At 36.4% G+C, this 16,027-nt stretch overlaps 1 protein-coding gene across 4 annotated transcripts in view; it reads left to right on the plus strand.

Annotated features, from left to right (window-relative positions):
- LOC127951780 (protein sidekick-1) overlaps positions 1-16,027 on the plus strand; it is a 285,662-nt gene that overhangs the window by 122,604 nt on the left and 147,031 nt on the right. For all 4 annotated transcript variants that reach the window (XM_052549813.1, XM_052549814.1, XM_052549816.1 and 1 more), the window contains exons 2-4: positions 3,419-3,578; positions 5,720-5,826; positions 8,046-8,193. In XM_052549813.1, the coding sequence (XP_052405773.1) occupies positions 3,419-3,578; positions 5,720-5,826; positions 8,046-8,193 (415 nt within the window). The remainder of the gene's footprint in view (positions 1-3,418; positions 3,579-5,719; positions 5,827-8,045; positions 8,194-16,027) is intronic.

Here is a 16,027-nt window from a genome sequence, read left to right on the forward strand (position 1 = left end):
TGCTCCTTGCCCGGGTGAGGACGATTAAACTTGGGTGCGCAGTTTCCTCGCCACTCTTATTGCTTTTTTATATTTACAGCCAACCATAAGGCTACTAACATTTTACAGGTTTTATGTCAGTGCTGGAGGAATGAAATAAGAGGTGTGTCAAGTCTGGCACGTCCTTCAATGTTTGCAGCAAATGAAAGGATAGAACAACAGGGGACTGTTTTTACATTTTTGAAGGGAGTCCATGCGTGTGTTGCATGTGAGAGTCAGAGCTCCTCATGTCTTCATGGAAAATACTGAGGTGAAAATGTTTGTGGGGTTCAGTGTTTCCTAAAGCTTGGTTAAATGCCATGTGGGGATGCTTCACACTCTTTAGATTTAGTAGATGTAAATGCCTTAGAGGTGAGCAGGTGTCTGCTTGTAGACATGACTTCCCTCTGAGATGAAGAACTAGAGAGATAGATGAGGAGGGAAGAGGAGGATGCACGTCAGTTTGACTGAACATTTCAGTGCTAGCCCAGCCATTAATCTTTTTCTTAATATTTTTGTGATGTATTATTGAGTTGAATTCGAATGCTTTGTGAGGAAAGGAGGCCAGTTTTTACGTGTCTGCATCTTTTCTTCAGGCCTGCAGTAATATTCAGCACATAGTTGAGTAAAGTGAACAGAAACCACAACATTTGTTGTAGTTTGTCACACCACAGAAAAATGTGTTATTATTAACCACCCAGCCAAATTTGATTGAGAAAATCGTTGAATAATGCTACAGCTTGAATGGATGTTCCCTCTAGAAGCTTAGTTGGATTTACACAGCCATACATGTTTATAATATTTATTTACATGACAAATGCATAGCTAGCTAGCAAACTGTAGGCTGTGGTAACTAACGTTAATGAAAGTAAATCACCATTGAGCAGGAGAACCACTGATGCTAATGCACTCTAGTTATTATATTGTTAGGGGATGGGTCGTGCTCAGTGGCTTCAGTGTGTCATCAAGACCAGCACACAAAAAAAACTGTATGCAAAAATGGTGAAAAACAGTTTAACGGTCCATCTCCGCAATTCAGTACTACATAGTTTTTGTACACTTTGTATTGTGTTTTCAGCAATACATTTGTATGTATTTAGAAACAATTCTCTGAAATGTCTTTACATGGACCTTAAGTAAAAAGCATTCATATGTAGCAGCTTGTTGTATTTTCCTGATATTGTGTTCCCATTTTCCCAAATATCAAAAGAAAAAAAAATCCACAGTAGCATTTCTATGACTTTGAAAAAGAGGGGGGGAAAATATCAAAAGATTGATTTCAAAAGATGTCAAATGCCATCACTCCCTTAACCAATGTATTAATAACTTCTTTTATTTTATGCCAAGGTAATAAAACATAAAGTATAGTTTTATTAATGTAAAAAAAAAAAAAAAAAAAGATTTGTGATGGTAATTTCTGTGGAAATGCATTCTCACTCTCTGCGATAATGGTCCATTAGTGTACTGTAAATGTGATCCAGACCTTGCACTGGTTAGATCTGGAACTTGAATCATATCTTATGTAGTGTGTGTGTGTGTGTGTGTGTGTGCTTCTGCAAATTTAACAATCAAAGCCTAAAGTATTAAATTCCTTGAATTTCTTTTCCTGAAATGCTTATTGCTTTTTTAATTTTATCTTTGAACAACATATGGGCTCCTGAATCAGTCTCAGATTGTTCTAAGCTTTGCTAGCAGAGATATTCAGAGACTCGACCTCGTGGAAGTTGAATTCTATACCCTTGAGCTGAAAGATCTCAGCTCCCCAGAAAAGGAGCTTCAGGATTGAACCTGACTGATAGCAGGTCCACCCATAAGGTCCACCCATAAATTTTTATCACAGTACCCAAAAACCGAGGAAATCTACTTCAGCGCATGGTCCTTGCATTTTTTGTCCTCCATTCTAGAGAGATGACCATGGTAAACCCATAAAATGGCCATAAAGCAATGCCCACCTTTCCTTGCCCACTCCGGTCACTCTCAGATATTCCTCAATTGCTCTGACCTCAAGGACACCTTGTCTCTCTCAGCAGTCACCTGAAGTCTCACTGTACCTTGGACTCTATCTCCTCCTTTCATTTCATTTTTACAGACCTCATTGATATGCTCCACAGCAGCTCGGCTGCATCTGTCTACATTCTCCACCATGTGCTCTACAGCAGGTTTGTGACCCCTTGACATTTCGCCCATTTAACTGAAACAGCAATTCAGGAGCCTGTACAAGATCTTAAAGTGTCTGGATGTGGATATATAAATGCAAACAAGTCAATTTAAAGAACTTGCAATCGGATCTTTTTTCTTTAACAAATTAATTCACATTAATTGCTACATCCAGTACAGGAATCTGTAGAGGCGAATGTTAAAGGGGTCATATGATGTTGCTAAAAATAACATGTGGTGGCAAGTTTAAACGAAGCGTTTTAGGAGGGAATGGACAAGTCCTAAGTTAAAGAATATCTCTTTGGGTTTCAAGACTTTAGTCTTTGCAACTTTAGGGATCTTATCTATTAACAAACAGCTTGTAACACTCCAAAGAGAGAGGAAAACTTGAAAAGTCTCATCATATCTCTAAGCACAGGCAAAACATCGGTATCTGTAACTTGTTTACCAAAAAAACATACCTAAAACTGGATATTTGTTGTGTGCATATGTCTAGGATTTTTGCCTAAAATTAGAAAGCATTTTGCCACCACCTTAAGAAAAATACATTTAAATCAAAATGCATCCAATAAAACAAGCATTATATTATGCTTCTCGAGTAAATCATCCAGATGTTTAGATAATATTTTTGTCTTGTTTTCCAGTAAAGAAATGATCCAGAAAATTTCAGAAATGATACAGAATTTTATTTTTTTGCAACGAGTGCATAGCGACTAAGATGCACGTCTCTCACTTACATATTTCATATGGTTTATAAACTGTTTAAAAGAGCCATTGCATGGCACAATTGATTTGTCTGAGCTTTAGGGGAAACACGGCAACGCCGCTGACAGAAGTCAGATTCACTGCACCCAGGTGCCCTTTTTTTAAAATCAAAGCTCTGAGCTCTTGTGAAGTGTGGAGAAAACCACAGATGGAGGATTTAAAAGGTTTGCCACTTTGGTTCTCCGGCGCTGTGAGGTGTCATGAAAGACTTCTCCATGTTTGTAGAAGCACGTTGTGATAACCTTCGCGTGATTGCCTCTGTTTGTTTGCTCACACTGAGGAATGGGTATAAATAGGCATCTCTATCATTGTGGATTTCCGTGAAGTTGACGCCGCTGGTTGATGTAAATTAAGGAAGCGATGATGGTCCTGCAAATTGACTTCATCTTTGATGGTACATGACTTTGTGCCTGCGCCGGGTAGCGGTACACCAAACTGGCACCTTTTCTAACTGTGCCTCTTTCATGTCTGCCTGCAGGTGATGTGGCCCCCTACTTCAAAACGGAGCCGGGACCTCCAGAGATCCACCTAGAAGGGAACCGCCTGGTCATGACCTGCCTGGCGGAGGGCAGCTGGCCTCTGGAGTTCAAATGGGTGCTCAACAACACAGATATCACAGCCTTCTCCCCCGAGTACAAGTGAGTGCCATCTTTCATCTTAAGGCTTTCTGGAGATGAAGTCCTGCTCAGAACTGTCTCAAGGTTACAATGAGAGAGAACAGCAGAGGCTCATGGTTAATATGAGAGACAAAAAGTCTAATATTAATCCCGCCTGCAGCTTTTCTTTTGTACAACCCACAAATTTATTCACTGTCTGTGGCAGGTATATTAAATTTGTTCAAAACATGGCCATTAACCCCTAGAACAATATTCTTATCCTGCTGTTTTCGTTTATGGATCTGTTTAAGGAATCTTTCTCATTACTTAAATAATGTTTAGTTAATGAAAGCAGTCTGGAATTTAAAGAACATATTAAAAAAATACTGCATTTTTTTTAAGTGTTAAACATTTAACCTCTCAAAATATGCAGCATGTGTTTTTGTTAAGGCACTTACTTTCTTTCCTCTGTACAAAGGTTGTTATGCAACTATTATTTTTCTTAAAACTAACAGAGTATTTTTTCTTTCTGTCAAATGAAGGTCACATTAAAACTGGCTTGGACACTTGAATCAGGCATTCATTTATTTTTAATACCGCTTTGCATTTAAAAATGGCTGATATAGATTTATGGTATTACAAAATAAAATATGAAAATAACAGTTTTAATTGTGAAGTAAAATAATGAAAGACAATTTGTGAAAAACAAAGTTCTGGTAAATTGGCTATAATTTGTGAATGGAATATTTTATAATGTGATGAAGTTGAAATTGCGCATTGTGTGCGGCTCACTCAGGGCGGGGTCTCTGCTAATACAGCAGTGTCTGGCAACAGTTGTGGGCGGGTCTTGTAAAATGTGACATCACATTTTGCGGATTCTGAAAATGGCTTGTTCTGAGACACTGCTTATGATTTATGGGGATTAAAAAAGGAGAGGTTGGATTACTTATCATTGTAGTTGGGTGGTTGTGTACACACACTGACAACATGTAAAATGTAACTTTGCCTAATAGTTGTCCTTTAAACAATTCTTCTTTAAATACATTCTCATGCTAAGTCTGTTGAAGCAGTATTTTGATTTTGATTTTAATGCAATGCCTTCCCTCATAGACTTCCATTATACCCGGACTACTCTCAACGCAGTTTTTGTTTGCTTTAACAAACTGAGAGACAAGTCGACATTATTTTCTGTGACAGATGTTTTTGATGGAGCTTAACTCCGAATTGAACCTGGAATGTGCCATTAATTAAAAATTAAATTACTAGAAGTGAAGCGCATTCAAATAATTTTTAATTAAGTTTTTTTTTTTTCTAGAGAGAGAGATTCCACTAGTTTATGCAGTAGCACATTTAATCAACGATGTAATTTCCTAGTTGAGGTCTCTCCATGCCTTATGTTTAATTTCTCAGTAATGATAGCCTCTTTCTTAATCAGCATACAGCCTCTGTAGCACTCAGCATTTCTTCAGACATGTGGAGTGTTAAAGCTGCTGAAGAATTGGCCCTACGGGTTCCTTCTGTCTTAATAGAAGTGTCTACAGTGCTGCCCGGCTCTCTTCAGAGACGAATAATGCTTTCATTCGTTGCCTGAAGTGCACTGCCGACATCTGATTCACAGTTAATGTCAAATTTTACATTAGATGTTTTGATTTATCTCCAATTTAGGAGCTGTATACATGCTAAAGTAGGTGTTTTGCATCTTCTTGCCTTCCCGTGTCAAGTTTTTCTACGTTTTGTCCATCTGTAGAACTGGTTTGCTCTAATTGGTTTTCAGAGACGTAAACAGATTCGGCTAAGTAGTGAGCAACAGCGCATTAGTCATGTATTCAGCGTGTTCGGAAATGCCAACAGATTTTAATGCCCCAGCGTTCACCACCTCTGCTTTTGGTCGAAGTGGCCTTTTGGATGAAATCTGATGTTTGTCATCATAGCTGGGCATGGAGAGGAGTTCCTGTGTGGCGTTTTGATGTACTCTGTTCACGTTAATGTGCGAGCTGGCGAAAAAAAGGATAGTCGTGACTGTGAGGGTGAACCTTTTAAACCCGACCTCTCTAAATGGGAACACATTTGAGTCGAAAATCCTTGAATTTGTTGGCAAATAGCAGGGAACTGTTGTTTTTCCTGCTGTTTTTATCATGGGTGCGATGTGAATTAAAGTTGTTGATTCTCTTTCTCTCTCTTAGGTATACCATCTCCTCTCTCCAGCGCTCCAATATGGGTGTTTATCAGTGTGTGGTGAGAAACAGGATGGGCGCTCTGCTTCAGAGAAGAGCCGAGATACAAGTGGCATGTGAGTTGATGTAGATCAGATCAGAGCTTTACATGGTAGTCTGTTCCTGTTTCTATGATGTTGTATGACTTCAGACAACTTATATAGTCCTGGACAAAAGTTTACATACACTTCGTACAAAATGCATGTTATTTTTTTATTTAGAGCTGACCTGAATGAGATATTTCCCATGAAAGACGTCTACATGTAGTCCACAGTAGAAAATATTAGTTGAAATGATAAAAATGGCCCCGTTCAAAAGTTTACATAAACTTGATTCTTAATATTGTTTTGTTATCTGGATGATGATGTTTTTTATGATAGTTTTATAAGTCCCTTGTTTGTCCTGAACAGTTAAACTGTCTGCAGTTCTTCAGAAAAATCATTTAGGTTATCCAGCATCTTTTGACTATTTGAACCCTTTCCAACAATGACTGTATGATTTTGAGATCCATCTTTTCTCACTGGGGATGACTGAGGGACTCATACAAAACTATTACAAAAGGTCCAAATGGTCACTGATGCTCCAGAAGGAAAAACCAAGCATTAAGAGCCTGGAGGTGAAAACTTTTGATCGGAATGAAGATATTTTTTCTTATGTAGTACTGCTCTTTTGAAGCTATAGATACTTACATGTTTCCCAGAAGACTAAATAAGTTGGATTCACACTGATCTTCAAATTCAAGGTTCTTAATGCAGTGTTTTCCCTTCTGGAGCATCGGTGGGAGTTTAAACCTTCTGTAATAGTTGTGTATGAGTCCCTCAGTTGTCCTCAGTCAGTGTGAAAAGATGGATCTCAAAACATACAGTACAGTCATTGTTGGCAAGGGTTCAAATATGCCAAATATTCTGTAAATTCAAAGAAATCGTGGGACCTCAAGGATTTTTCCGATGAACAGTGGGCATTTTAACTGTTCGGGACAAACAAGTGACTCATGATAAACTATCACAAAAAAAAAAAAGACTGGATCCTCCATTGTTCCTGTGGCTTAGTGGTAGAGCTTTGCGTTAGCAGCCCAAAAGGTTGTGGGTTCAGTTGGGTTCAATGCATAAATGTAAATGTAACAACACAGTATTAAGGTTTGAATTGCTACAATTTAAAGTAACTGTTTTCCTTTTTAATATATTAGTAAATGTATTCTTGTGATGAAAAGCTGAACTTTCAGCATCATCTACTTATATATAGAATTTTATGTAGCTTTTGCATCCTTTCTGAAGCTTAAAACTTCTCATTTTTAGTAAATGCATGGGAAAAAGGAAAAGAACTGAGTGATGATACCTCTTAAAAGTTCCCTGTTATGCTTTGAATAAGGCAGGATTTACACTGAATGAAGAAGATGGCTGCAGTAAAAAGCTGACTTTTTAGGCTTGGACCTTTACTCCAGCGTTTAAAACAGGCTCTAAAGGTTCACACTGACCCAGACTGACTGTTCCAGACAATTCAGCATTTCAGCTCAGAAAAAACATTCAGCCATGATGGAGTTTTCACAAAATAGGCCATGTTCATGCTAGTGAAAATATGAGAAATAATTATTGAAACTTAAATTACATTTTTCCTTATTTACCCAAAACAAACCAGCAAACAAGATTGCTTGTTAGGTGAAGTGTGTAATTTCAGCAATATACTGTAGTCCTTTTAAGGCAAATCAGTTTGCTCCATCTTGTTTGGTCCATTTATTGGGATATTGGGAAATATAGTGCTAAAGTAGTTCCAGGCAGCTTAGACCGCATTACATGTCCATATCACTTCACCAGATGATTTCAGATACTTTAAAACAGCAAAGGAACCAAAACCCACAACAACACTGGCCAAGCAAATATATATAATTTTTAAAAAAAGACAAAAACTACAACCTTCATCAAGTTCTTAACAGTTTTTTTTTTTTTTTTTTTTATCTGGCAGGTAAGTGCAAGCTTAGCCAGTTTAAGGATATTGTTTACTGGCTGCAGGTGTTTCAAAAACCAAAAATAAGAACTGTTTAAACACTTTAAATCGATGTGAAAACTGCTCCGCTTGAACTATGTCACCAAATTCAATGTGCTTGACGTTCTTTTGTTCTGCATGGTGATGCAATCTTGTGGTGCCGTGCACCATGAATAAATGTTTGAATAAATGTTTCTGATTGAATACCTCTGCAGTTTTTACCCAAAAGCCTACTGAATGTGTCATCAGGGTTGCTTTGTTTCGTGAAAGAAGTTCTCCCATGTTTGTAATACGATCCCTGACTTTCTTCTCACAGATATGGGTGACTTTCTCGACAATGACCAAAGAAAGACCGTGACACAGGGCCGGGCCGCCATCCTAAATTCCCCAGCGGTCAGTTGCTTCCCGCGGCCACAGGTGACATGGTTCAGGGACGGCTACAAGATCATTCCCAGCAACAGAGTGTAAGTAGAGCTTAATTGCTTGTCTAATCTTTAAACCTGAACGCCTGCTCATTAGGAAAGTTCTGGGTGACCCAGCAAAGGTCCCTATGGCTTTGGGTTCACGTAAGGGATGTAATTACCTTCAGTGTTCACGCCTAATTCCTCTGGGCATGCATTTACTGTGACCAACAGTGGAAAATGCTGGGAAAAAACAGAGAGACACTTCAGCCAGTGATGCAGAAGACATGGATACTGTGCACGACTTTCTTTTGAGTGTGTGTGCGAGTGTTTTTCTCCCACTGCCTTGTCACAGAAGTGCAATTAATGCCTGTTCTCTGCCCTTCTTTAATCTTGCTAAGGTAGTTCTTCATTGCCTTTTTCTAATTAGCAGCTCTCCCAGGCTGAGATCGACGAGGCTGATCCGATTCGCCGTTATCACTCAAGTGTCTTTCATTCCGTCGAGACCCAAATAAAACTCCACCACTGAGACACAACTAATGACTCACCTTTCGCTCCATGCATATAGCAGTGGGCCCATTCGAGAATTGCATTTGATATTGGCAGAAGGTGTAATTGAAAAGTAAGCAGGCTAATGTAGGTAAATTTGCATTCGTTCCGTTTGGCTTCATTGGATTGATTAGCTGTGTCGACGTTCAGGCAGTTTTATTCTCAATAACTGTGCAGAACTGTGGTCGTGGTTCTGTGATTTTATTTACACCTGGAATTATTATACGTCTCGCTGATCTGTTCACATGTGGACAACCAATCACCATGTGTGATCCAATCAGTCATGCCTTATGAGTAGTCAGAAATGCATGGGACCAAATCACACTTGTTGTGTAAATCCTAATCTATCATGAACAGTGTCCTTTTTTTCTATCTTTCTTTTTTTTTATATAAATAAATACTTTTATTTAGCAAGGAAGCATTGAATTGATCAAAAGTGACATTAAAGATATTTATAGTCTGTTTTAAATGAATGCTGTTCTTTTGAACTTTCTATTCATCAAAAGTATTGTTTGCACATTGATAAAAAGATTTTCTTGAGCAGCAAATCAGCATAAGTAACCCTGGACCACAAAACTAGTCATAAGGGTACATTTTTGAGATTGAAAGTTTCTTTTTGGGGGGGGGGGGTTACTAGATTTACACTGAACAAATAATCTTTCCAATGATGTATGGTTTGTTTGGGAAGAACAAAATTTGGCCCAGATACAACTATTTGAAAATCTGGAATATGAGTGTGCAAAAAAATCTAAATATTGAGAAAGTCACCTTTAAAGTTGGCCAAATGAAGTTCTTAGCAGTGCATATTACTAATCAAGAATTATGTTTTAATATATTTACAGTAGGAAATGTATAAAATATCTTCATGGGACATGATCTTTACTTAATATCCTAATAATTTTTGGAATAAAAGAAAAACAGTTATTTTGAATTGTAGTATTATTTTACAATATTACAGTTTTTACTGTATTTTTGATCAAATAACTGCAGGCCTGTTTAGCATAAGAAACTTCTTTCAAAAACATCTAAAAGCTATTGAGATAAACTCTCAAATATAACATAATTTAAAGGGCAGACCGATGGTTCACGACAACGGTTGACTCATGTACAGTATGCATGTGTGTCTGCATATATTTAAAATATGAAAAAAAAAAAAAAACAGTACAGTCAATCATTTGGTTATTGATTTTTGTATTAGCTGGGTGAACCTGAATTATTTATTTATTTATTTATTTTTTTTGTGATCTAGGCTTAAGAAGCACAATTTATAATACCATTGTTATTAGATTTTATTCCTAATTTGAGATATTTTATTTAAATGTATTTTCAAAAAGAAGTTAAATAGATTGCAATACATTCCCAATGAACTGTAATTGCATGTCTGGAAATTTCTGCAGAGCTGTTACAAAAGTGGTCGGCCAGTGAACCGGCTTGCTTTACAGGAACTTTCTGGTAAGTGAATAACCATCAACGACTCCCAGACCATCAGATTTTGAACATAAGTAGTTTTACACATATAACTTGTGTTCTTCTGAAGTAAAATTGTGCATTGGATTGAAAGACATGTTGGAAGGTGGATATATATGGGCTCTTTGTAGATGTAGTTAAGGCTTTTGGCTACACGCCAGCTCAATAATTGGACCGGTGCTCTCCTGCCAGTGCTTTGACAGAATATTGCATCATGACAGAAAGCAGGGGCACATACATAAAATCAATATGCCACTGCTGACAATGTTCTCTGCCGCATATATGCAACCAAGGGAATCTGTACCTTTGGGAGCCTGGCGGTCTTCCCAGACAGCATTGCTCCTTTGACCCTATACGCAGCCCAGCTGGTGTCTGCAGCATCCAGACTCGAACCCAGAAGCTCACCCAGCCCAGAGGATGGCAGACTAATATCAAGCAATCATACTTCCAGCCAAGGCCATTAGCGCACTATTGGATGTGATGTCACACCCTTAATTGTTCTGTGGCAGCGGCTGAAGCAATGCAATCAGCTTAGCCATTTAAACTGGCACAATGTATTACTGGGCAAAATCCCCAGGATGGACTTTGGGAAATTGGGCTGTAGTTCATAAGCACTTGACTGGCACGGCCATTACATTAACTGCCCTTGTAGGATCAAAGTTTATCTATGTGCTAGGATCTACGGCCCTGATTCAATATTAACATGGATAAACATGCCGCAGCATAAATCTATTTTTGAGTCTCGTATGATGTTTCCTTCACAGAACTGATGAATGCTCCTTTGCAAAACACTAATGTTCATCTACAAAGAGTGGAGTGGTGGAAATCAATGGTTCTTTGTTGAGATGCCCTCATAAAGCTTAATATGCTCATTACAGGCATATACAGTAAACTAGTTTGATCAATGGAAAGAAGTATCTAAAATAACAATATTGTTACATTGATAATCTTAATACCAACATGGACTGCAGTCATTCTGTTCTGGAGATTCTGAGCGGTCAACTAGCAGACTATTTCTGTCCTATTTGCTTCTTTTTTTGCATTTGATTAATTAATGTCGACCAGATTTTCAACATTAAAATATACAGTGGCCTATTAAAGTATTATAGTAGTATGATTAAAAATAGTAGGGTAAGACTGGGTAATCTGCCCCCCGGACTGCACAAAATCTCATCTCAGTACTTTTGATGAATGACTAGACTATTATTAATTTTGTCATTCCATCTGAATATCAACATTTGTGAGATTTAGTTAGCTGAAACAGTTATTGATCTAATTTTGTGCCTGTGGAAAATAGTGATCTATGACAATGTATTATGTTGAATATCAAAGTTTTATGTGTCTGTTTGTTAATGGGGGATTTATTAACACATCAGTTGTTTTAGACATGTGGAGTAAAAATGATAGTTTTGGTTTTGAAGTGAAAAGCTAAAATTAGACCCTCTCGGGGTCTAATGGAAGAGTGCCCTCCCAGAATTGGCACAAAAGGCCTCAAGTTAGTTAGATGTTACTAATGGGATAATTAGAAAAGAAAAAAAAAATAGTTAGAAGTACATTTCAGAAATCTCATGATATGGATCTATATCTTTTCTCAAGAACTAATTTGTAACTAATTTCTGCAAAAAGTTTTTTTTTTTTTTCAATTACTTGTAACCCAGGTATTTTTTAGTAAATGTGTGAAGTCCTTCATATTATCAATGGACATCAATCATTCAGGGTGTGACCACACACTTCATTCACCTTCATTTATATCCATGCAAATATGCTAGTAGAGTGGAAACCAATGCAAAATGTTTCATGAATTCTTGTGTACCAAAGTTCATGGTGGTGAATTCTGACCTTCATATCTGCGTAAATGACCAACAGAGCATCTAGACACCACAGATAGACTCAGACTGGTATTGTTTGTGTTGTTGTGGTAGAGCAGATAATATACAGCACCAATCAATTTTTCAAAATTGGTATCTGTATTTTTTTAACTGTATTTTAAAGTCAAATAAAGATGACATAATATCCTGTTACTCGTAAAGTAATTTCAATGATCAGAGCCTGGTATGAGCACACATGCCGAACAATATTTCTGTTGTTTATCATTTGAAACCTAACAAATGTCTTTTTTTGCGAAACATTTTACTTGGAAGTGATATTGTGCCATCCCTCTTTAAAATAAATGCCTGCTGATTTGATATTTTGTGTCGAGCGCAATCACACATGCATATTTACGAGTGGCTTGAGTGTCCAAAAAGACTTTGTGGCCGCAGCAACTTTTCATTCATTCTCAAGCTGTCCATTTGAAATTCCAGTGTGGAAATGCATCTCATTGAAATGTGGAAAGCAGAGGCACCACTCAGTGAAAGCAGCTTCAGGCGGTCATATTTATTCCAGTACGGCTTCATTGCAAATGCTCGTTTCCTTTGCCCTGCAGATCTTTGTTTTCTCGCAATCAGCATTATGAATGATTGAGTTATGTAGTCAATATATTAATCCAACTCTGTTTGATAGTCCGTTGAACATTCCCTAAAGAAAAGAGATTTTTAGTAACTTCATCACATGCTGCTGTGCAGTATTTCAGTGTTATTATTTCTTGAGCTCTGTGTTTTCTGCTTTCAGTTTTTCCGTGGCCTCAGAAAAGTCCCTTTGGTCTGTTAATGTAGCATGAAATAAGCGGCCGTGTGGACGGACAATGCGGCTCTGTGTGATTCCTATCACATCCGCGTGCTGAGGGATAACTGTGCTGCAATCCAAATGGTGCACAGTTTTTTGTGTTTTTTTTATTTTTACTCCTCTTCTTGTGTGGTTACAGCTTCTCCTTCCCCATCTCCCCTAGTTTTTATGGTCGTCTTTTCTTCTCTTTGAACCACACAAAGGCAGAAAGTTGTTAAAGCAGAGAGGTCCAGAGGTGAATGCCAATGCAGGGGAGGACAGCGAAGCATGGGCCTTTGAAAGTCACTCTTATTGTTCCACACTGGCTTCCCCTTTAGACAGCATGAAACTTTCATGATGGCGATAATTACCCCACTGGTGAGAAGTGCTTTCTGTTGCCACTGCAGATGAAAGTAGCTGGTTGGAAATAAGATATTGTGTCTACTTCTCATCGCTTTGTCCTTGCAGCCCTCCTCTACCTTGCTGAATTTTTCATCATTCATTATTTGAGATCTTTGATGTTTCCACCCACTACGAGCTATTCAGGCTCCCATCGCGTTCAGCGCATAAAACGGCTTCAACGCTAGACTCATCCCGAGATCTGTCCCAAGTACCACCAGCAAAAAACCAGACAATAAAGGAAGTGCTCACAGGAAGCGTGATTATTCTCTTCTGTTCAAGCAACAGGGCTGTGGTGTTTGTGTGGTGACAGCAAAAGCAGCCATGTGCTGTGTTTCTGCTCTGCCATATGTGAATCTCTTTTTTTTGTCAAGGGACTTGACAGCCCCCAGACTCCTCACTTTAGTGCACCAGATTACACTTGCCACAAGCTTTTTGAAGTACCTGTATTTTGAGATAGTAAAACTGATTATTGTTTACTTGTCTGAAAGAATCACTGATCCCAAAACTTTTAAAATGTACTGTTTTAGTTAGGGATGTAACGATTCACTCAATTCACGATTTGATTCGATTCATGATTTTGATTTCACGATTTGATATGATTCACATTTTTTTTTTACAAAATTAGATTTAAAACAAATTATTAATCAAATGTGTCCTTTTATTATTGCTTGAACAAAATGCTGCACATTTCTTTGTGTAAATGAAATAAAGTAGGTGGCCAACCAGAGTGTGCTTTCTATCGCTGCGAGCGCCGCCGCGGCTGCAAAGTGCTTTTGCAGCTTTTGACCAACTGTGGTGCTTTAACCACAAGTTATCAAACAAACACATCAAAGAACATTTTCACAAATAGCCATCAGCTTTGCCTCGCCGATGTTACATTTGATGACACAGTAGTTAAAATATTTAATATTAACAGATTTAGCTAAATCCCTGAAACTAAAAAGAATAGACGGATTAATAAAACGTCCTCATGCTTTGCACACGATTTACTGTAAAAAAAGAGCTTAATTAATTGAAAACTTCATTGATTTTAAAGGGAGCCTCCTTTACTTGCTTTTATACAGTTTAAGTAAATACTTTTTTTAAGTGTAATATTACTATTCCTTCAAATATCAGCGTGCAAGATTTCCTCTGTGTGCATGATGCTGAGTGACGCACACGATTTATTCTTATTTGTCTAGATATTTTGTCTTCATTACAAATCTTGTTTTGTTTTATTTTGTTTAATTGCATCTAAAAAATAATTAACTCTGTAATGCATATGAAAAATGTGAAACTGCAATCTTATTCGCAGTCTATGGCATTTTATAATTATTTGTACAATAAAATTTAACTTAACATGCTTTGTACTTTTATTATTTAATGTAAAAGAGATTCAAGTCAAGAACTCTAATGTTCAATGATTAGGAGTAACATCTGCGTTAGATCACTTTAAGTGATTAAAAAAAAATGTCAAATTTCCTTCAATATACAGGTTATAACTGTATATGTCTCGGTTGTAGACTTGTGAAGATTTATTTTTAAAGCGGATCACATACTGTAACCTAAAAGAAATGTGCTCTATTACTATTCATATGACACTATAATAATATAGCATTTGCATATTTTTTTTTTTAGGTTTTGATTGCTTCTATTGACCTCATTTGTAAATCACTTTGGATAAAAGTGTCTGCTAAATAACCAAATTTAAATATAATGTAAATAACAAAACTAAATTGAAATGTTAAAACAAGCCCCAATTAAAATAAATAACACAAATACGTAAAAGAAATATCTTCATATAAACAAATTTAGGCTTTGTCTACTCTTTGCTTTTAACACAAAAAATTATACATTAGCTTGGTAAAAAAAAGAAAGAAAAAAAGAAAAATGTATTATTATTATTGTTCTTATTATTATTGCATTCATTAAAAAAAATTCAGTTTTTATTTACATTTTAATCCTGATATTAGCTAATTAATGACATTTTTTTGTTGTTGCATATTATAAGTGATCTGACACTGAAATATGAGCTTGGCAAAGATTATTATAATAGGAATTATAGCCAAAAATAATTGTATTATTATTATTATTATTATTATTATTATTATTATTATTGGATTAAATGTAATCTTGTGCTGTAATGCATTTTTGTATTTATTTAATTGTTTATTATTATTGTTGTTGTTATTATATTGCATTTATTTAATTGTTTCAATTATTTATGTACAAAAAATTATCCTGATATTAGATAATTAATTAATCGCATATTATAGGTGATTTACATTGAAACATGAACTTGGCAAAGGTTATTTGATAGAAATTATAGCAAGAACACATTTTATAATTATTATTATTACTAGTAGTAGTGTTATTAATATCATTATTTAAATGTATCATTATTTAAATTATTTATACAATAATACATTTTTTGTATTTATTTAATTAATAACAGTTTCCGATATGTATTTGAATTAATATAAGATATATTATATATTAAATATAAGATAAGTGATGGGGTTTTGATATGCTATTGAAATGTAATCTTGATTTTAGGTTATTTCTAGCTTCTTTTTTAGGAACTGACTAGAAAATAGCATTACAACACGACTAGAAAATGGCATTACAAAGAGCTGCTGAGTGGACTGATTTGCTTAAAAAGGGCTTTATGAAAATCAGAAACTGTCGAGGAAACCATTTTCGAGCTTTTCCGAGTCTGAATTCCAGGAATTTGCTCTCCTGAAAAGAATGAGATACCAGATTTGTTCTGAGCTGAATTGTGCCGGTAATGTGTTAGTGATTTGCTGTTATTATTTCAAATCACGTTAGCTAGCTTTTTTCAGCTGTTTGTCATCAT

Source organism: Carassius gibelio, chromosome B3 (assembly GCF_023724105.1).
Source record: "Carassius gibelio isolate Cgi1373 ecotype wild population from Czech Republic chromosome B3, carGib1.2-hapl.c, whole genome shotgun sequence".
Classification (NCBI taxonomy): domain Eukaryota; kingdom Metazoa; phylum Chordata; class Actinopteri; order Cypriniformes; family Cyprinidae; genus Carassius; species Carassius gibelio.